The sequence below is a fragment of the Dama dama genome, chromosome X (assembly GCF_033118175.1).
Source record: "Dama dama isolate Ldn47 chromosome X, ASM3311817v1, whole genome shotgun sequence".
NCBI classification, from domain to species: Eukaryota; Metazoa; Chordata; class Mammalia; order Artiodactyla; family Cervidae; genus Dama; species Dama dama.
Window position 1 is genome coordinate 24024513 of NC_083714.1, and position 21535 is coordinate 24046047.

Below are 21535 nucleotides of genomic sequence, written 5' to 3' on the forward strand. Positions count from 1 at the left end.
TTGCCCCATCTTTCCCTTTCCTTTTTCCCACCCTTTCGCCCTCCGGAAGGGGCCGAGCGCTCCCGGCGCTTCCCAGTCTTCCTCCGCCCCTTGCGGAAGGAGCCGAAGGCGGAGCGGGGCGCCGAAGTGGGACGGCCTAGCGCTCGGGCCTCTCCGGAAAGAGCCGAACCGCGCTCGGAAGAGGAGGGCTCCTTCGTCTTCGGCGTCTCGCCCCCGCGCGGTGCCCTCTGTCGGCGGCGTGAGGCAGCTGTGGCAGCGGTGGCGGCGGGAGGCGGTAGCCGCGTCGACGTTGACCAAGACTGGAGCGACGTTTAAAGAAGGAGCCGAATCGCCGCAGAGTCCGGCTTCTGACTGTTGGAGGATTCCCACCCTTCCGCGCGGGCCGACGACGAGAAGCGGCGGCGCCGGGAAGCAGGTGAGGAACCGGCTGCGACCCGGGAGGGGGCGAGGGAGCGCGCCGGCTTCCTCCGTCTCTGGGCCGCGCCTGCCTTCGCTTTCTCCTCACTTGAACCAGGAAGCGGCGGAGTCGGAGGCTCCGCTTCTCCGGCCCTTTTCTTTGTGTGGGCTCGGGAGCGAAGGAGGGGACGAACCGGGAGGGCCGCGGCGCGGTCCCCTCCGCCGTCAGGGGCCGTCAGGGCCCGGGGTAGGCCCGGAGCTTGGGGAGCCCACCGCGGAGAACCACTCGGCGTTTTCCACGGCCCTCGCCTGCCTTTTTGCGCCAGTTCCCCCTCCTCACCCCGACTTTGATTTAGAGCTTTTCGGCCAGGCCCATCCTCCCCTTCCCAGGGCTTAACAATGCCGCCTGCTTGGCCACATCCCCTCCCAACACCCCACCCTCCGCTTCGCCACCTTCTACTTTCTCTGGCCGGCCGCCTCGCCCGACTACCCCCGCCCTGACCGTGCTGGCCGGCCTTCCATCTGTATTTGCAAGAAACTGCTTTTCCACGTGAATCCGGGTTGAAAAACTCGGTTGCAGCCGGCCGGGTGCGAATGGGGAAGAGGGAGTGGACAGAGGGAGACGGGGTTCAGCTGCCGCGGTGTGGGAGCCGCGTGTAGGTTGTTTCACTCTCGCGGGTGGCGTCTCTCTTTTCCAACGTCACCTGCCCTCGGTCAAGGATTTGCCTCACGGGCGTGCAGAATGGCTTTTCCACGGTCAGGTCGCGGATCTGGGGTTGGGATGGGTTCAGACCGATTTGTGCTGATCCTGGGTCCACCTGGACGGGAAAGACAAAATGAAACCAAGTCCTGGTGTCACCTGGACTTATATATTGAAATTCTTGCCCCGTTGGGAAAACCCATTTGCAAAGGACAAAAATAGTAGAACTGTATTCAGAAAACCTGTCTATCCACTGAAAAGTGACTTGTGTCGAAATGCCCATATTTCGGAAGCCCTGGTAGCTGGCTTGCTGTCCAAAGGTCACCCTTTCTGATGAATGCCTTTATGGTAACCTGGAATTCCCTGGTACTGTTAACAAGTAATGCCTTATAACATGATGTTTTAAATCCTTGATTCCTAGACTTTTCTTCTTTTTTTGTTTGTTTCTAAGCTATAATTTTGAAAAATTTAGAAGATATTTGAGACGCCCTGCCTTCCACATGTGTATAACTTAAGCACTGTGACAGTTGTACTATTTTGGTAACTCTAAAGGGAAAGAATATATACTAGCAATAGAAGTGTCTCTTTACCAAAAGGACTTATCAACTAATTTTTAATTATATATACATGTATCATTTTATGTATTTAAATTGTGCTGAAAATTGTTTAGAGGGTGGCACACAGCAGTACTATTCTTTGACATTCCCTCTCCTCCTTTTCTAGAGTGATGTCTGGTCTGTTCCAGTAAGTTTATATCTTCATTTTCACTAATTCATTCTGTGTGAAGAAAATTCTCATATCAGTGCTCATAATTCTTTCCCAACAAAATGAAATGTTTTGTGTTTTCACGCAATTGAGCTTTAAGAAATGGTAAACTTTTCCCTTGTTTTGTTTTTCGCAATAGCATTTGTTGACTTCATTTGGTGCTCTAACATTCCATCTCTGGAGATTGTGGTGGGTAGACAGGTGAGGGGAAGAAGAAAAGAGGAGAGGGTAAGAAAGGTGTTTCATAGTTTATCCAGATGAAGCACCCCCATTAAAATAAGAACATAAACACTTTAGAGGTAATAGTCACCAGTGTTTATGAATGCTGGTTCAGTCTGTGGCCGCAGGGAGTAGCTGTTTAATATGTTGTTAAAGATAAGTTTAACGTTTAGGAAGACTACCTATTTTGGACTTAGTATTGCACACATCAAGCTTTTCTGACACATCATTCATTTACAGGTGAAATAACTTTTTATGTGTTCACAATGAAGATTTTTCTTAAAGTGTTCAGTTAAAAATTAACTCTAAACTCTTGAGAAAATCCAAAATTGGAACAAGAAAATTAACTTTAGTCTTTAAAAATTGCTTAGTGGTGATGCATGTATCTAAGATTCAAAGGAAGAGATTAGTGTTCAAATCTGTAGATCAGTTTAAAACTTGCTTGTCTCTTCTCAGGGGGAAGTCATGAGATTTGACATGTGGTCCAAAGAACAGTTATATACAAAAACCTGTAAGGACAGTTTATATAAAAACCAAAAAGTTACACCAAACTTCTGTTAAAACTCCAATAAACTATTTCATGATGCTGTAGCTAAAATTCTAAATAATGAAGTACTTGTGTTTTTCTTTCCTAATCACTCATCTCCCCTTCTCCCTTCTCTTACAGGCATGGAGAGTAGAAAACTGATTTCTGCTACAGACATTCAATACTCTGGCAGTCTGCTGAACTCCTTGAATGAGCAACGTGGCCATGGACTCTTCTGTGATGTTACTGTTATTGTGGAAGACCGAAAATTCCGAGCCCATAGGAACATTCTTTCAGCTTCTAGTACTTACTTCCATCAGCTCTTCTCAGTTGCTGGGCAAGTTGTTGAACTGAGCTTTATAAGAGCAGAGATCTTTGCAGAAATTCTCAATTATATCTATAGTTCTAAAATTGTTCGTGTTAGATCAGATTTACTTGATGAGTTAATTAAATCAGGGCAGTTATTAGGAGTTAAATTTATAGCAGAGCTTGGTGTCCCGCTGTCACAGGTTAAAAGCATCTCAGGTACAGCTCAGGATGGTAATGCCGAAACTTCACCTCCTGAAATACAAAAATCAAAAGATGAATCCCAAGAAAATGGGGCCACTATAATGCCAATTATAACAGAATCTTTTTCCTTGTCTGCTGAAGATTATGAGACAAAAAAGATCATTGTTACTGATTCAGATGATGACGACGATGATGTCATTTTCTGCTCTGAGATCCTGCCTGCAAAGGAGACTTTGCCAAGTACAAACACAGTGGCAGAGGTCCAGCCTAACCCAGGCTCTGTTGCTATTTCAGATGATGCACCTTGTGTGAGCAATAGCTCTCCCCCTTTAACAAACATCACACCTACTCAGAAACTTCCTACTTCTGTGAATCAGGCAACTCTGAGCCAGACACAGGGAAGTGAAAAATTGTTGGTGTCTTCGGCCCCAACACATCTGACTCCCAACATCATTTTGTTAAATCAGACACCAATTACTACACCACCAAATGTCAGTTCTTCACTTCCAAATCATATGTCTCCTTCAATCAATTTACTTGTACAGAATCAACAGCCACCAAACAGTGCTGTTTTACCAGGAAACAAGGCCAATGAAGAGGAGGAGGAGGAAATTATAGATGATGATGATGACACTATTAGCTCCAGTCCAGATTCTGCTGTCAGTAATACATCTTTGGTCCCACAGGCTGAGATCCCCCCAAATACCACTTTTGACGGATCGTTGATACAGAAGATGCAGATTCCTACACTTCTGCAAGAGCCAGTTTCCAATTCTTTAAAAATTTCAGATATAATTACGAGAAACACTAATGATCCAGGTTTAGGATCCAAACATCTAATGGAGGGTCAGAAGATTATTACTTTAGATACAGCTACTGAAATTGAAGGCTTGTCAACGGGTTGCAAGGTTTATGCAAATATTGGTGAAGATACTTATGATATAGTTATCCCTGTCAAAGATGACCCTGACGAAGGGGAGGCCAGACTTGGGAACGAGATACCAAAAACACCTAGCAGTGAGACGGCAAATAAACGTATGAAAGTTAAACATGATGATCACTATGAGTTAATAGTAGATGGAAGGGTCTATTATATCTGTATTGTATGCAAAAGGTCATATGTCTGCCTGACAAGCTTGCGGAGACATTTTAACATTCATTCTTGGGAGAAGAAGTATCCTTGCCGTTACTGTGAGAAGGTCTTTCCTCTTGCAGAATATCGCACGAAGCATGAAATTCATCACACAGGAGAGCGAAGGTATCAGTGTTTGGCCTGTGGCAAGTCTTTCATCAACTATCAGTTTATGTCTTCACACATAAAATCCGTTCATAGTCAAGATCCTTCTGGAGACTCGAAGCTTTATCGTTTACATCCATGCAGGTCTTTACAGATCAGACAATATGCATACCTCTCTGATAGGTCAGGCACTATGCCTGTAATGAAGGATGACGGTATTGGGTATAAGGTTGATGCTGGGAAAGAACCTCCGGTAGGGACCACATCTGCTCCTCAGAACAAGCCCATGACCTGGGAAGATATTTTTATTCAGCAGGAAAATGATTCCATTTTTAAACAGAATGTAACAGATGGCAGTACTGAGTTTGAATTTATAATACCAGAATCTTACTGAACTCCTTTGAAATATCAGAAAGTTTTGGTTTGGATTTAAGGGGCAGGGCTTTCAGAAGACCTGTAAAACAAAGGTGAAAACAAGTTCATTTGATCTGCCATGTCATCTGAAGGTAGTCTAGTTGGATTATTTGTTCATAATTTTTAGAAGCAAATTATTCTGAAAGTTTGAATAGAGGTTGAGAACTTCCCCCTCCCCCAAGTATCTGTTTATATAGTTAGCTTTCAGCACATTTAAAAGAGGCAAAAAGAAAAAAAAAGCTTGGAGAGATAGTTTCCTGAATAGAATTTGAATCAGTTTGAATGTTCTTTGAAAATAACTGGAGTTATTAGCATACCCTAGTATATCTTGCAACTTTCCCCTTCCGTGTTAGCACTTTACTGCTGAATTCTCAATTTTCTTATTATTGAGACTATAAATGTGTGTTGTGTCTTGTATATGGCATAAAGAGTAAATGAGAACTTCTAAAGTTGTCCTGGAAATTTTCAGAGTAAGTCTCTGCTTGGTTGTGTATTTTGCTAACCCAAATGGATAGCAGCCTCCTGCCTCCCACCCCTTATGAAAATAGCTGTGCAGACAAGTTTCTTATTTGAAGAATGAACGAGTTTTGGCTAATAGAATTAAACTTCACTTTTATCACCATAGTCTCAAAAAGACTTTGGTGCCTGGACTACTGTATATATACCTTTGCAGTGTGGTTTCTATGGGCAAAAAAGAAATCTCTGTAATGCAGACAGGAAGAGATTAAAAGTTTTATCATATTTGCTTTAAATTCTGTGCTCTTATATGATAGAGACAGAGAATGGAAGTGAATGGAGATTTCCTTTTTGCTCATTATGGTTAAAGAATATTCCTATGAAATTTTCAAATTTTGAATCTGAACACCAAACTAATCTTTATGTATGCATCTTTATAAATGACAAATTTCATAAATGAGACTCCTACATATTTTGGGTGGGAGGCTACTGGCATGTATTTTTAAATGTTCATATTACTTAGAATCTCTAATAGGAAGTTTTTATTTGACATAGCTGAATCAGATATCTAGTATTTTCCTTTCAGCAAGACCTTTTAGGTTTTTACTCTTTAAATAAGTTCCATCCCATCTGCAAATTGCTGCAGCATTATAGCAATCAGAAGCTATACAAGGAAATTAAATAGGCTTGTTGATTCCCATTTATCTTGAGAACAATAAATACCACCTTTCTCCCTTTTAAAATGACACATGTTTAAACACTTAGAAAATAAAGTCAAAACTTATTGAAGTGCCAGTACTAAAAGGGAAGCAGGTTGGAACAAATATATAGCCTAGCTTTTATAACAGGATTGACTTGTTGAACTTCTGTAAATTTTTGCAAAGGAAAACAGATATGATTAGATACTGAAAAAGATTGTTGTGCATAGTTATTAGTTCTTTGTAACCTTGCTTAAGTATTTCTTAATTCAAGATAGATATTTTCTTTCTCCTTGTTTAACAATGTATTTTTGAAAATAGTCTATTTCTTGACTTTGAACTTAAAGCTTTAATCAGTTTCTCATGTATACGTCATCCTTCTGCCAGTAAGCTAGACTTAAAGATAATGATTTCAGTATTTCTTAAGATGGTAACTGAGGGTATCAGGCATCAGTGTTTGCAGTAATACAAGGAGAAAGAAAAATAATACAATCCTTTGCTTACCGAGGGTTAGAATGATGTGCATCTTTTATGTTTTCCGTTCTGTGAGTTGAGACCTTAAGACCATTTTGTAAACTAATCCTTGGAAAATTTTTAAATTACCATACAGCTTAAGAGTCTGATCTCTGGAATTGCAATATCTGTTTCCTTTCTGTATATGTATTGATAACATTACTCTTTGACCATAGGGTACACTCTGAAATGTTTTCATTGGAAATCTGTTTCATTTATGCTGTTTCACCAGTTAGACATAATTCAACAAGTGTGAATGATACTTCCAGTCCTTTCAGACTTAACTGCTAACTTCTTGGATGGCTCAGATGGTAAAGAGTCTGTCTGCAGTGCGGAAGACCTGGGTTCTATCCCTGAATCAGGAAGATCCTCTGGAAAGGGAATGGCTACCCACTTCAGTATTCTTGCCTGGGAAAGTCCATGAACAGAGGAGCCTGGCAGGCTACAGTCCATGGGGTTGCATAGAGTCAGTTAAGACTGAACGACAAACACTTTCACTTTTTCAGTAAAACTTGGTTCTGCAAGGCCATTATGACAAACTAGGAATTCTATAATGGAAAACTATCCATTCTGAATTATCTTGATATAATTATTTGCTGCTGCTGTGCTCTATCTAAGTTCTGAGTCTGAAATTTCAACTTTGCCTACTGAAGGTATCTTCTAGAGTTTTTTGGGAGGAGGAAAACTGGAAAATTCACTTTAAATTGTATTTTTGCCAGAAGACTCTTACTTGAACGTATGTCAGGGTCTTCAGTTTTTTTAGAAGTCTCTATATCCAAAGTTCAGAATCCATGTGGAATACTCTCTGGGAATTAAAACCCTTCACTCCCAGTGTTTATGGGGTTGGAAATCTGTAGCAAGATACTGTTCAAAACCTGTCATGGTGTTTGCCTATTTTATACTTAGTTTTCTGGCAGTTGAACTATTTTTTTCATTCAAGTTGGCTTCAGATTTGCTCCTATGCTAAATTACCTATAAATATTCTGGATAGGAACTGTTTGAAATAGCAACTTATTCAAAGAGATGACAGAAAATGAAAGTGCTCAAACTAAGCAAAGATTTTTATATGCCATAGCAATCTTGAGAGATTCACTTTAAAATATATTTTGTCATTTTGCTGGTAATGATCCCCCACATAAAACCACTATGAGGAATTGATGCTGCATTTTTCCCATTGTACCAAAAAGATAAAGGTAAAAATGGTAAAAGTTTTTTTGGATCATCAAGGTGTGCATACTCTAAAGAATTAAATACTAATTCAACAGCACTGGCTTTCTCACCTCTGTCAATCATATGAAACTTTTGTTCATTTCCACCCAGTGCTGTAGTGTTCATACTTGTACAGTCTTCCCTGTCATGACTTTAAGTTCTACTTTTCATTAACCGTTACCTGATATTAGTTCGTAGAGCTTCTTATGGCAAAAATAAAATGTTTTAATTCTGATTTTTGAGTGTCTTTTTTTTTTTTACAAGATGATCTTTCATTAATTATATAGACTATTACATTCTGTTTTTCAATTTTTGTAGCAGGAGACTGAAACTATATTTCTCATGACAATATGACAGAATTTCCTGTTAGGTTTTATATGTTGGTTAATCGCATGCCCATTATATCTTGAACCATAATAGTCAGAAGTGAGTCAACTGCTGTCAGTTGCTTTAGAGCATTTGTGATACTTCTGTTGATTCCATGAAGACACATGTAAGCTGATAAGGAGGAGGATAGTTTTATTAATTTGAAACATCACAAAAGCAGTCTGGGTTTCCAACATGGCAGTGATACAGATTTTAAGCAACATCCAGTTTACACAGGTTCTGGATTAATATTTTAATTTTTCATGCCCAGTTCAATACTTTAAAGCAGAATTAGGAATAAAGCGGTAAATATTACAAAATGCAGTCAAGGTACATTTTGGAAATACAAATTCCTTCATTACAGCAAATGTTTTTTGCAAAAGAGTAAAGCAGCAAATATTAACTTTTCTAAGGTAACATGCAGTTCTTATAATTCAATGTAATAAAAAAAGAAGCTGCTAAAATTAAGTTACAAAATCTATACTGTTTCAAGTTATTTTGTAAAGTAAGAAAAATACATAGAAATGAGTCCTAGAATCTTAACACTTTAAGAAATGTGATAAATGTAGGATATACTGTGTAATGGTGCCTTTTAAAAAATTAAATACTCATACACGTTCAGTAAAGCAAAATGTAAAGTGTAAACAGCAAGAAATTTCATTGAGTATCACAAGTTGATATTTGTATAGTAAGTCAATTGGTTATTAGTCCCTTTTTGAAATCCAATAGAATTTTAATATGCTCAGAACAGTAGAAAATAATAGTGTTATATAACGCAAAAAAATAATTGTTCAGATTTGAAATTCAGATGAGACATCATTTGTGATGTCAAAAGTTAAACTGAATGTTTTGCAAACATTTACTGTGAACAGTGAGCGCACTTGTTGTGCCTTGAGAATTCTTGATGGCTGGGTGTCTACAAGGTAGATGGGAGCACCAGCATTTGCCTGCTACCTCTATTCCATCAAGTTGGGAGGTAGCGAAATTGGCTGGAAAATTTTCCTGTATATGTTCTGTCTAAAATACAATAGCCCTGTATTTTTTTACAAGTGTAGGATTATCGATCTTCCTTTAAATCAATTCTCAGATTAACATAAGATCGCAATGAAAGTGTTCATTCTGAAGTGAAGGCATGGGTGCCAAAGTGTTAAATTCATCAGGTTGAGGTTTAAAGCTATGTATAATTAAAAGAACTGTACAAATACCTACCACAATGTGCCAGATGGATTTTAAATCTACAATAACACTTAAGAGTTTGTCAAATTGACTACATTTGAGGTTTTGCAGACTTAAAGCGGCATTGTAACACTTCCATAATCTTGAACACTGTCACGATTGGTCTCAACAGAAAAAAGGACCAATTAGAGCAGTGGCATTAAAATACAGATGATTCTTTTGGGGTAGGGTGCAGGATACGTGCGGTTTGCTGGGGTTGAAGCACAATATTTGAAGATTAAATAGTCACAAAGATTAGTAACAGTTGATAACACGACCCAAGAACCTAATCTAGCATTTTTAAAACTCAGTTTTAACTGTAAGATTTCTATCTCCCACAGCAAATGCAACATGTAGTAAACCGCTGTTTTCCTAAGTTACCTGATGTATAACTGGGATCTACTTTAAACATCTCACATGCTGCTCTGTGTATGTCAGTGCTTCTTGAACAATCAATCCTGTTCCCCACTACTCGAAGGAATATTGCACTTTTCCCTTTGGGAGGTACCAATCACAAAAGCTGAGCTGAATGATCACAACAGCCATTTTTACAATACAGAGAAGAAAGGAGTAAGGGATATGGCCAGCTTTTTTCAGCATCAGACACAAGCAAACAAAATCTTAGCCAGAACTCTCTGCATTGGAACTACCGTGTAGCCCTGTCTTCTGGGAAATTTTCCTTAGGGACTGACTTTAGTGGGAGGGAAAGAGAGGGCCTCTAAGCCAGGCGCTTCAACTGAGGTGCTAGAGTGGCAATCTGCCAAGGGTGAGGATAACACTCCTTTTACACCAAGTGAAGCAGATGGCAACCACGCTTCTGCGGCCTACAGAGGTGGGGCCATAGAGTAATGCAGGCCCAGACCAGACACGCTTCTTGCTGAGATGGCTCCCCAGCCTCGCGCTGTCCTGCTCAGAACTGCTGGGCTCAGCCTGGCCACCCCTCCTCTGCACTAATAACAAATAAACTTCTTCCCTATCTTTCCCTAGCCTGGCAGGCCACTGTCAAACTTTATGAGTCACACTTTAAAATTTGTACCCTACACACTTCCACTAAAGCAGAAATACAAAAGCCACAATAATCTCAACAGCCAGCGGGCATTCCTCTCTAGGGGCTGTAAGGGGGTGGCTTCTCAAAAGGTGGATAGTAGGGTGGAGAGTAACGGGGTGGAGCACTCGAGGACCACATGTAGCTGGGCGAAGGCGAAGCAGACTGGGGCTCGTCAGAAAGTCCAGAGGGAGGGGAGGATGGAAAGACGCTGGAATGCTGTGCAATCAAAATAAAACATCAGTTTCCACCATGAGGTTGCAATTCCCCAACATTAGTCATTGTTTAAAAACGAATATGGACCCAGTGTGTTCCAGTTTGGAACAACCAAGAGCCCCTAAACCTTGCAGGGTTAATGAGGGCCATGAAATGGAACTGGTCCCACTTTCTCACTCAGGCTGCAAAGCTCAGGCAGAGATGCCTTGGAATCCTCTTTCCCAGCCTTTTGGACCTCTCATTCAGTCAGTTATCCTGTTGCTCCTACTTCTGTGTTATTTTGGGAGGGCTTCCCAGGTGGCTCAGTGGTAAAGAACCTGCCTGCCAATACAAGAGACATGGGTTTGATCCCTGGGTTGGGAAGATCTCCTGGAAAAGGAGATGGGAACCTACTCCAGTATTCTTGCCTGGGAAATCCCATGGACAGAGAAGCCTGGTGGGCTACAGTCCATGGGATCATAAGAGTTGGATGTGACAGAGCAATGGAGCATGCATGGCACTTTGGGAAGGGAGAGAGATATGGGATAAAAAAATAAAATACCAGTGAATCAGCATGTTAGGAGTCAATCTGCCACTTCTCTTTCCCAGCCAGTGTATACCCTTGACCCTGAATTTCCTACTCAAGGAGAGTTGACCTGTGTTGTTCACTGCTCTCTCCCCCAGAGCTCAGAACAGTGATTGGCAAGTAGAAGTTGCTCAATCAATGTTGGATGAGTGACTAAGACTTCAGTCACTCATAGAGCACAGAAGATGAACTTGGCATGTTTTTAGAAATAAAATCTATTTTCAAAGGCTACAGTCACATCTTGTGCGTGGTGGAGCATGGCTGAGGCCTGAAGGCTGGAGGGGTCTCCAATAAGAGCAAACATAAGCCAACGAATAGGGTATGTAGAACGGCAATTTTCTGTTGTGCCTTAGCTCTAGGAGGAACTGCTATATTTAAAAAAAAAGACCCACTTATACCAAAATTTCTCAAGAGTTCAAGTGCTGTTTGGGAAGGTCAATACCTTTACTTTGTTCTGCTGGCCAGAGTCAAAGTGGTTGATTGTTTAGTTGCTAAGTCATGTCTGACTCCTTGATACCCTAGGAACTGTAGCCCACCAGGCTCCTCTGTCCATGTGATTTCCCAGGCAAGAATACTAGAGTGGGTTGCCATTACCTTCTCCAGGGGATCTTCCTGGATCAGAGGTCAAACTCATGTCTCCTGCTTGGCAGGCGGATTCTTTACACTGAGCTACCTGGGAAGCCCTGGAATCTAAGCTGATCATGTCATTTCCAGGCCTAGAACATTCAGGAGGTATCTGGAGCCTGAGACCAGTTGGCTGATTCTCCTTATCCCTAGTCCTGACCTCTGCACTCCTTAGAAAGGGGTATCCTGGTTTCTAGGTCTTGCTTTAGACATTGAAATCTCTGTCTCCTACCACATAATGTCAGGACTGATCCTCCCCCACCCCATCCACCCTTTTGATCTAAGAGAAGGAATGACAGGGTCATGGAAAGCCTTTAAAGACAAAAAAAAAAAAAAAAAAAAACTTGAGGGACTTCCCTGGTTATGTGGTTAAGGCTTACAATGCTGTGGTTAATGCTTCCAATGCAGAGGGCACGGGTTTAATCCCTGGTTGAGGAACTAAGATCTCACATGCTGCATGGTGCAGCAGAAAAAAAAAAGATAAAAGAGCTTGAGGCAGTTGACTTGAGACAAGCCAGATTGCTTCCAAAAATCTCCAAATTTCTTCTCCCTCCAGGAAGAGATATGCTTCCTTTGACATTGGTCTCATGATCTCTCCTCTCTCTCCCTCCTCCTCTGTTGCTTTCACTGTCCTCTTAAACCAGAGAGGAAAGCAAAATTCCCACCAGAGACAAGATCTCTGTGTCCAGAGATGTGACACTCTGCCTTTCTAAATCCTGCTCCAGGATAGAGTCAGAAGGCCAGTTCTCTGCCCCACAGACACAGAAGGGAAGGCAAGTTTCGAAGGTGGAGCTAAAGGCCATTCTGTCCTGAGAGGCAGTAACAGGCTGCTGGGGGCAGTTGTAGACTTTGATCCCAAGAGAGGGTGGTACAGCCACCTTGGGTTTTCACCTCTCAGTTTCCCGTGAAGTGAAAGTCGCTCAGTCGTGTCTGACTCTTTGCAACCCCCATGGACTATAGTCCAGTGGAATTCTCTGGGCCAGAATACTGGAGTGTGTAGCCTTTCCCTTCTCCAGAGGATCTTCCCAACCCAGGGATCAAACCCAGGTCTCCCGCACTGTGGGCAGATTCTTTACCAGCTGAGCCACAAGGGAAGCCCAAGAATACTGGAGTGGGTAGCCTATCCCTTCTCCAGGGGATCTTCCCCACCCAGGAATCAAACCGGGGTCTCCTGCATTGCAGGCAGATTCTTTACCAACTGAGCTACCAGAGAAGTTTCCCGTATAAGAAGGTATTTAGGGAGGTGGGGGTGGGATGCTTCTCACTGCCCTCTGATGATGCTGGAGTCTTAGGGATAAATGGCAGAGCGAGGGAGCTAACAGGCGGTAGTCCACACACACACACACACACACACATCCGCCCCCCCGCCCCCCCCCCGCCCTTGGGATGGCGGGGTTGGAGGGGGTGGGCACCAGCATACAGTTTCCTAGCAACAGGCAGGCACCTTGGGAAAGCTTCGGCTTTGTTGCAGCTGGGGAGCAGGCCCCGTGCATTTTAGTTCCTGCCTAAGACTTGACTAACGGGACAGGACGGGCCACTCAGAAGAACAGAGCTTTGAATCCTTTCACACCACAAAGCATGAAAAGCATGAAAAGCATCTAAATAGCCTACTGCTGGGTTCCGAGCTTCCTGAGCTGCTTCTGAGAGGCTGGGGTGGCTTATTGCAGGGACAGAGGAGGTGGGAGCACCCTCGCAGACACTCCTCTCCCGCCTCAATCTGCCCCTCCCTGCCCCAGGCGGACCCACACTCTGCAAGACCCATGTGCATTTCTGTCACGTGTGCCTCTCTCTTTGAAAGCGCTGGGAGGCAATGACTCCCTCAAGAGCCCTGTAACTGGCCGGGTGATGAAGGTTACACCAGCAAAAGATGCTGTGTTCCAAGGGTAAAATCCAGGGCCTCTTGCTTCTTCGCATTCCCCCTCTGTTTCCACTTCCCTGGTGGCTCAGAGATTAAAGGGTCTGCCTGCAATGCAGGAGACCTGAGTTCGATCCCTGGGTCGGGAAGATCCCCTGGAGAAGGAAATGGCAACCCACTCCAGTATTCTTGCCTGGAGAATCCCATGGACCGTGGAGCCTGGTGGGCTACAGTCCATGGGGTTGCAAAGGGTCGGACACGACTGAGTGACTTCACTTTCACTTTCTGTTTCCAGCCCAGAAAGCAAACCCAGGAGAGACAGAGAGAAGAGTGGAGCAAAGGGAGGGATCAGAAACGAGAGAGAGGAGAGGCAAGGAGAAGCTTGGCAGGAGAGGGGAAATAGAAGGCTGAGTGGCAGTGGCAGCCTTCTAAGGTTGTCAGTCATCTGCTCCACCTACCACCTCCCCCAAGACAGCCTCCACCTTCTCATTCAGTAGGCCCAGTTTATAATGGATCCTTTTCAGTGGCTGCATCAAAACCTAGTGTACCTTTCTGTGATTTAATAAAGACCATCCACAGAGGCAGTGGCATTTTGCAAAGGCTCTTGTTTTAAGCTAAACTTGGTGATTCACCAAATGGACAGGACAGGGACATGGTTAGAGTGAAGTAGGGGTTCTGGCCCAGTAGGTCAGACTGGAATCGTTAAGGGATTTACCCCAAAGTTTGTTGTTGTTTAGCCTCTCTCTTTGAAAGCGCTGGGAGGCAAGTCAGAGTCTTTTTCAACCCCATGGACTGTAGCACTCCAAGCTCCTCTGTCCATGGGATTTCCCAGGCAAGAATACTGGAGTGGGTTGCCATTCCCTTCTCCAGGGGATCTTCCTGACCCAGGGATTGAACCCACATCTCCTGCATTGGGCAGGTGGATTCTTTACCACTGAGCCCCCAGGGAAGCGGACCCCAAAGCTACACAGGGTTGAATTTCCCAGCAGAAGTAGAAACTGATGTTTCATACCCTACAGGATATGGACTTCCTGGCTACCTGGAAGTGAGTGCAAGGTACAAGAGAAGTGAGTGCAGGAAGGTAAGCAAGGAGGCACTGACAGCCTTGGCTTCAGGTCCAATGTCTGCAAGAATCCTGTTTCTCCAAGCTCAGCCCTCACGACATCCTCAGGGCCACCTGACCAGATCCATGTCCTCACTCCCATCTGACCACAAGAAATGCTTCCCAAGCTTCCTGACTGGACAGCTGCCCAACAAGGGTGTGACTTTGCAGGGTTAAAAGAACACCCTATAAATCTCATCAGCCTCAGGGGTAAAAAGGGAGAGAGAAGTCTTCAAAGTGACATAAATAGTTCTATTTGGAAATGATCAAATTGGGGAAATCATTCAGAACAAAGCCCAGAAAGGTCTATTTTCCTGCTATTATTTGGGCCCCCAATACAATCTAAGAGAATAATGGAGCTCTGGCTTTTGGATGTTGTTGTTAGGTCTGTGCTTCTGCTGTTTTTATTGTCAGAGCTGGTATGCATTTTGCTGACTGCTTTCCATTTATCTGGGAACACAGCAGATGGCCCTAATCTTCCTGGCTTTCTTGGGTAAAGACTGGTATTTCCTTGTATGAAACGATAAGGGACTGGAACTTGGTGAACAAAAGAAAGCTCCATTCAAACACTAAAATGAAATGCTGTCTAAGTTCTAGAGGGAAACAAATACCACTTAAAAACATATCCCTTAGGGATCTCCCTGGTGGTCCAGTGGTTGAGAAACCACCTTCCAGTGCAGGGGACACAGGTTCGATCCCTGGTCAGGGAACTAAATTCCCACATGCCAACATGCCACAGGGCAGTTAAGCCCATGTGACACATCTAGAGAAGCCCACACAGTAACTAGAGAAAGCCCACGTGCCTCAACCAAGAGCCTGTGTGCTGCATTGGGGACCCAGTGAAGCCAAATAAATAAATCATATCCCTTAAAACCCACAACTTTAGAAAGTCTCCAAAAGGGAAATATAAAAGACAGCTTGAACCTCTGGAAAGAACCAGGAGAGGTATAAGAAGTGGCCCAGCAGTCCTTGGAGTGGGGAGCCATGTAATCACATGGTTAAGAGCGAGTCAAGAGAACCTTTCTGAGTAATGATTAGAAAGCCCATCATTTAAGGCAGTAAAACATGGAAATATTCTGAAACTAACTGGGGAAAAGATCGATACTGTGCTCAGATTTACAGCTTCCCTCAAGAATCCCCCAAGCCAGTCTCTGGCCTCAGACAGACCTGGATATACATCCTTGTCCTCACTGCTGCCCCTGGGTATCCCCACTCAGGTCCTTAGACTGATCTTTTAATGCAGGGCCTAGGTCTCACTCAGACTCTACATCCATAGCTCCGATTACAGTGTCTGGCACATGGGAACACTGACTGAACTGAAACCAACAGTCTGGGCCACCATTGGCATTGGGCAACCTTGTTTTCATGCCTGGGATGGTTTGGAATGAGTAATGATGGGCAGAAAGATAGCTCCATTACATAAACAGGGACTTCCTATCTTAAGAGTTTGCAGCAGCCATTACTAAGGAGGTTACTGTTCCTACTCCAGAGGTTTGTTATAAAGTGAAAAGTCCAAAAACCAACCTAATCAATATAATTTACTTCCATATAAAAAAAAATGGAAGCAGCCTCTTGGGAGCCATGAGTGGCCCCTCTAGCCCAGGATGACTTTTGGTTATGGATGCCTCAAAGAATGGTGACCCTCTCATGCTAGGTTCAATGTCCCTGAATTCTCTTAAAGGATTCCTTTTTGCCCCTGTCACTACTGCAATTATCTATGCCCTTTCAGAGAATATTTGTGTTTTTTAGTCTATATTATTTGTTTGGGGAACAAGTTCCCTGAGTTGTCTACCTGTGAATACAGTAGGCTTTAAAACAAGTTCTAACACTTTCCCCCAAGCTTTAATGGATGCCTCCTTGTGCTGGTGCTATATTTTATGACAGTGAACAAGTCCACATTCACACTATAGAGATGTATTCTTATTGCGGTATAGAGTCCTAGACCTGCCCATACAGTGTCTAAATCAAACCAAAGTACACTTTACTCAACTAAATGGGGAGGGTTTTCAGTTTCAATTATTTTGTTAATCTGAGGCAGAAACTAGGTTTTCCAAGGGCTCTGTTTTTCTAAACTGGCTGGTTAATTGGAAGCACCCCCAAACAGTCATGCTTTTATGTCCCCTTGGAACATTCAGGACTCTTAGTCAATAGAATGAAATTCATTATGGGTTTGCCTCCTTTCAAAGGCATTTCCCTGGTCCCCAAATCCTGAATTAACCAGATTCGAGTGGAATCCCACTCTTCTGTGGTCCGGGGTTTATAATCACTGTAAATGCCTAAAAGACCATTTCGTTTGTTTTCCTGAAGTGTCTATTTCAGCGCTCTGCCCACGTACAATGAATTCCCTTTAATGAAGTGCCTTTTGGGTTCTGTTTTTCTGTGCTTCATCTTAGCTCAAAAGGAAAATGGGAAAGTGCAAATTTGGTAACACTATTTCTGACCCACATGATAACAAGGCAAAAAAAATTAAAAAGGAAGGGAGAAGGGTGTTATAAAAAATATTTTCTCGGTATAGGCCCAGTTAGGAAGTCTAGAAAAAAAAGAAGGGACTGCTTTCTCATTACAGATTTGATTCAAACCCTTGTGTGACTCAGCATGTCCTTGTGCTATGTAACAGGACTAGACAAGCCTCTTCCTGTGGCAGAGAAATGGAAAAAGCCACCATTGGACAGGAGTCTGTGGTGACATACTCAAGAGTACCTCACGGGAGGTCAACGCCACTTGGGACATCTGAATCCTATCTCCTTCTCTCCCCATTTTGTCCATCATTCTTCTGCATCTCCTCTTGTGTCTTTCCCCATCATTGCCTGCCTATGCAGTCCTTAAGCTTCGCAGGTACCCACAGGCTGTGAGATGGAGAGCCTGGCTACCTCATATAGATTAGGAAGGATCCATAATTAGGGAGAGAATAAGAGAGGATGAGCGAGAGCAAGGGTAACAGAAAGTTCTTTTTTCTCTCAAAACATACCTGAAAGTCATAAGCAGAATAAGGCGGCAGGTGAGGAGGGCTATGGTAGTAGGTGTTGTAGGATGCCACTTGAGGACGAGCATAGTAAGAAACAGTTGGATGGGCATTTTCAACAGAACAGTTCAGTGCTGGGAGAGTTGGGTTCTGTAAAACCAAAAACAATATAAATGTTCATCACTAACAGAATGGTTAAATAAACTATGGGACATCCATACCACAGAATACTATGGAGCTGTTGATAAATGATGATGTGCACCTATAGTTAGTGACAGGGAAGTTGTCCAGAATATATCTGTAAACATAAAAAACAAAAACAGAGCTTCCATGGTACTTCAGTGGTTAAGAATCTGCCTGCCAATGCAGGGGATGCAGGTTTGTTCCCTGGTCCGAGAGGATCCCACATGCCACGAGATGACTAAGCCCAGATGCCACAACTGCTGAGCCTGAGAGCCCGGAGCCCAGCCTCTGCAACAAGAGAAGCCATGGCAATGAGAAGCCCACACACCACAACGAAGAGTAGCCCCTGCTCACTGCAACTAGAGAAAGCCTGCATGCAGTCAAAAATGAAATTTAAAAACAATGTTTAAGAAAGCAAGCCACTGACAAAACTATGGAGACAATAAAAGATCACTGGTTGTCAGGGGTTGGGATTGGGAAGAAGGATGAACAGGAAGAACGCAGAGGCTACTTAGGGCAGTGAAAACACTGTTTGCTGCCAGAATGATGGATATATGTCATTATACACCTGTCCGATAGAACTCATTTGTCCAATACATTTGTCCAATATTCTATGTCCCATAGAAGTACAACACCAAGAGTGGGCCCTAAGGTAAACTATGGACCTTGGGTAATTATGATGCGTCAATATAGACTCATCCTTGCTAACAAATGTACCACTCTGTGGGGGATGTTGATAACAGGGGAGGCTGTGTGTCGGGGAAGAAAGTTTATGGGAAATCTCTGTACCTTCATCTCAGTTTTGTTGTGAATCTAAAACTGCTCTAAAAAGAAAATCTTTTAAAAAGTCACCATGTTCTATTACTATAGCATAATCTCAGTTTATGTAAAGACCCAAACAATTACATATGAATATACACTTGTCAATGAAATTAATCTGGAAAGATTCACAACAAACTGTTAGCTATGGCTGTCTCTGGGGAGGGCAGTGGTATTAGGAAGTAAATGGGGACTCTTTACTCTTAATTATAAAGCCAAAGTTTTCACAACTACTATGTATCACTTGTGTCATTTCCCCACACTATTTTGAAAAATTCAAACCAATAGAATAGTTGAAATCTTTGACTTTCAAAAACACAAATGAAAAATAAATTGAGAACCTCCCCCCAATACAAAATGTCAAACCAACAAGACTACTGCTCTCACTGTGACAAAAATATGATCAATCATGAAGAGTTTGTAAAAACTGTAAGGATTCTTGCAGATTCCAACCTCGCTAAGGAGCTCGCAGGCACACATGAAACTATTCACTTCGCCTCAGCCCTGTGGGCTGGAGGCAAAACCCTAGCACTGAAACCAAGAAAGACCAAGTACAGTATATTGATACCCCCCCCACACACACACACACATTTTTGGGAAAATAAAACAATGCAGAAAGAATTGAATACCCTTTTTATAACATGGTGGTGTGTGTAGCCCTTCAAGGGTTAAAGCCAATCTTGTCTAGGATGGGAGTCCAGATTTCAATAAGGCCAAAACACTGCTAGAGGAAGTCACCGCTGCGCATGAGTTCCCAAGCAGGACTGGGCTTTGTACCTTATGAGTGCCACATGGCTCAAGGTGTGGGAGAAATGTCCTTTCCATGGTCCATGTCATTGATACCGCCTCTGTTCGTGCGTGTAATCTAGAGCTGTCCACAAAGTCCACGTGTCTTGTTTCTGGTATGTATCTACTTTGTGTTAACGGCGAGCAGAAGCTTCCTCTCAAGTGATGAAAATGTGTGGGCAGGCTTTGGCAATGGCACAGGCAACCATGTTGGGGTGTTGGCAGAGGAAACTCCCGTAGAGCAAGTTTCAACACAGTCTGTTGCTCTCTTCCTTGGAGTGGGTTACTGTTTACATCTCTAGGAGGTTTGAAGAGCTACAAACCTCAGTCATTATGATGCTGCTCACAGACAACCACAGAAATGTTTCTCAGCCTCTCTCATGTGTGGGAGAGGGCTGAGGTCTTGACCATTCCAAAGGCTGGCTCACATTACAGAAACAGTGATCAGCAATGCCCTTACCTCTCCACCAGGATTCCAAGAAGAAATGTCACCCCTGAGGAAGTCCCAGAAATCATGTTCCCTCGGCCTTGTGCCAGTTAAAACCACACCCTCCAACTCTTGCAAAACGAAACCAGCTCTTCTATGCAAAGAGAGGGCTTCCCAGGTGGCTCAGTGGTAAAGAACCTGCCTGCCAGTGCAGGAGACGCAAGGGACTCAGGTTCAATCCCTGGGTCGGGAAGATCTCCTAGAGGAGGAAATGACAACCCACTCCAGTGTTCTTGCCTGGAGAATCCCATGGACAGAGGAGCCTGGCAGGCAACAGTCCGTAGGGTCACAAAGAGTGGGACACAACTGAGCACACACACGCAACCACAGAGAAGCAATCAGGGAATATAAACTATCTAGAGAAGGTTTTGTGTGTGTAGCAAGGCTAGGGGTGCAGGATCCTCTTTGAAAGGAAGTTGAATATTATAGAGAAAGAAACACATGGGGGGAAATGAAATAAGCACAGGAGAGCCACAGATGAAAGGTGCAGAGGATGTAGAGAAAATGGACAAGGTACCAAGAGAGGTTGAGAGTGTCAAGGGGGGTAAAGTTGGGAGTGGGGCAGGGAAGGAGCAAAAGGGATTGTCCCAGAGCATGGTCTGGTTACAGTTTTAAATCCATAATTCTGCTTTTACAATAAATCTGGGCTCTGTTTCTATTCATGTGTGTATATAGTAATGTGTGTTTCTGTACCAATAATTCTGGGGCTTAAGTTATGAGATCTCCACTTCTGATGAGTAGCATTCTGAGCTCCAGTGAAACAGTGATTCACAAGCACAGGAAATGTGCTGTGCTGTGCTAAGCTGCCTCAGTTGTATCTGACTCTCTGCGACCCCATGGACTGTAGCCCGCCAGACTCCTCCGTCCATGGGATTCTCCAGACAAGAATACTGGAGTGGGTAGCCATTTCCTCCTCCAGGCATAGGAAATAGTCAAATCCATCTCGCCCAGACAGAACTGAGTCCCTTCAAAGACAATGATTGTGGACTTTGGAAAGAAGACCACTTTGATTTCTCCCTACTTTACACCAGAGACACTAGCAAAAACTGGCAAGATATTATTACTTCTTATGATTCATCTCAACTTCTCATATCTTTGAGCCACAAACACTGTGGTCATCCAACATTTCTTCAAGATCCTTGGCACCAAGCCCCTCTGGTCAGGGAATGAAGACGTCCTTTTTCCTTTCAGGCTCCCACAACTCTGGAAACAGTGCTCCGAGCTGATCCCATTGAAGGCTGCCAGCTCACAGCCTTTGGCTCCTGGCCTCACTCCTCAGGAATGCCTTTCATCAGCCAGCACCCCTGGGCCTCCCTGAGGCCCCCAAGGCATTCTACTCAGGGTGGAGACACATCATCACGAGGCACCAAGCACGTTTGGACGTAGGCCAAGGATTTTCTGGTTGATGTTCCAGGATTTTCTACACCATGTCTCATTTTCATAAAGCGATCAAAACTATGGTTCCTCTTTGGTGCCCTGTCGTAGTATATAGCTCATACTTGCTCTCTCCTGTCATGAATCAAATCTCCTGCCTCTGCTCTTTGCCTTCATCTTTTGTTTTCCCCACTGTCCCTCTATTGGGTTCCCAGGCTTGGCACTGGATGAGGCTCAGGTCTTCCCTCACTCTCCTCATTTCTCAGAGAAGCTCCCAACAGTTGGAAACAACT

At 43.5% G+C, this 21535-nt stretch overlaps 2 protein-coding genes across 2 annotated transcripts in view; one reads left to right on the forward strand and one right to left on the reverse strand.

Moving 5' to 3' along the window:
- Window positions 1-276: 276 nt before the first annotated feature.
- On the forward strand, window positions 277-7878 carry ZBTB33 (zinc finger and BTB domain containing 33). Its single transcript, XM_061137460.1, has 2 exons — window positions 277-415; window positions 2748-7878. Exon 2 carries the CDS (start codon window positions 2750-2752, stop codon window positions 4745-4747), a length of 1998 nt encoding a protein of 665 aa, XP_060993443.1. The 5' UTR covers window positions 277-415; window positions 2748-2749; the 3' UTR covers window positions 4748-7878.
- Window positions 7879-8155: 277 nt separating this feature from the next.
- TMEM255A (transmembrane protein 255A) overlaps window positions 8156-21535 on the reverse strand; it is a 48988-nt gene continuing 35608 nt past the window's right edge. The window contains exons 8-9 of the mRNA XM_061137461.1: window positions 17600-17743; window positions 8156-10488 (exon numbers count right to left, since the gene is read on the reverse strand). Coding sequence (XP_060993444.1) covers window positions 10330-10488; window positions 17600-17743 — 303 coding nt within the window. The 3' untranslated portion in view covers window positions 8156-10329. The remainder of the gene's footprint in view (window positions 10489-17599; window positions 17744-21535) is intronic.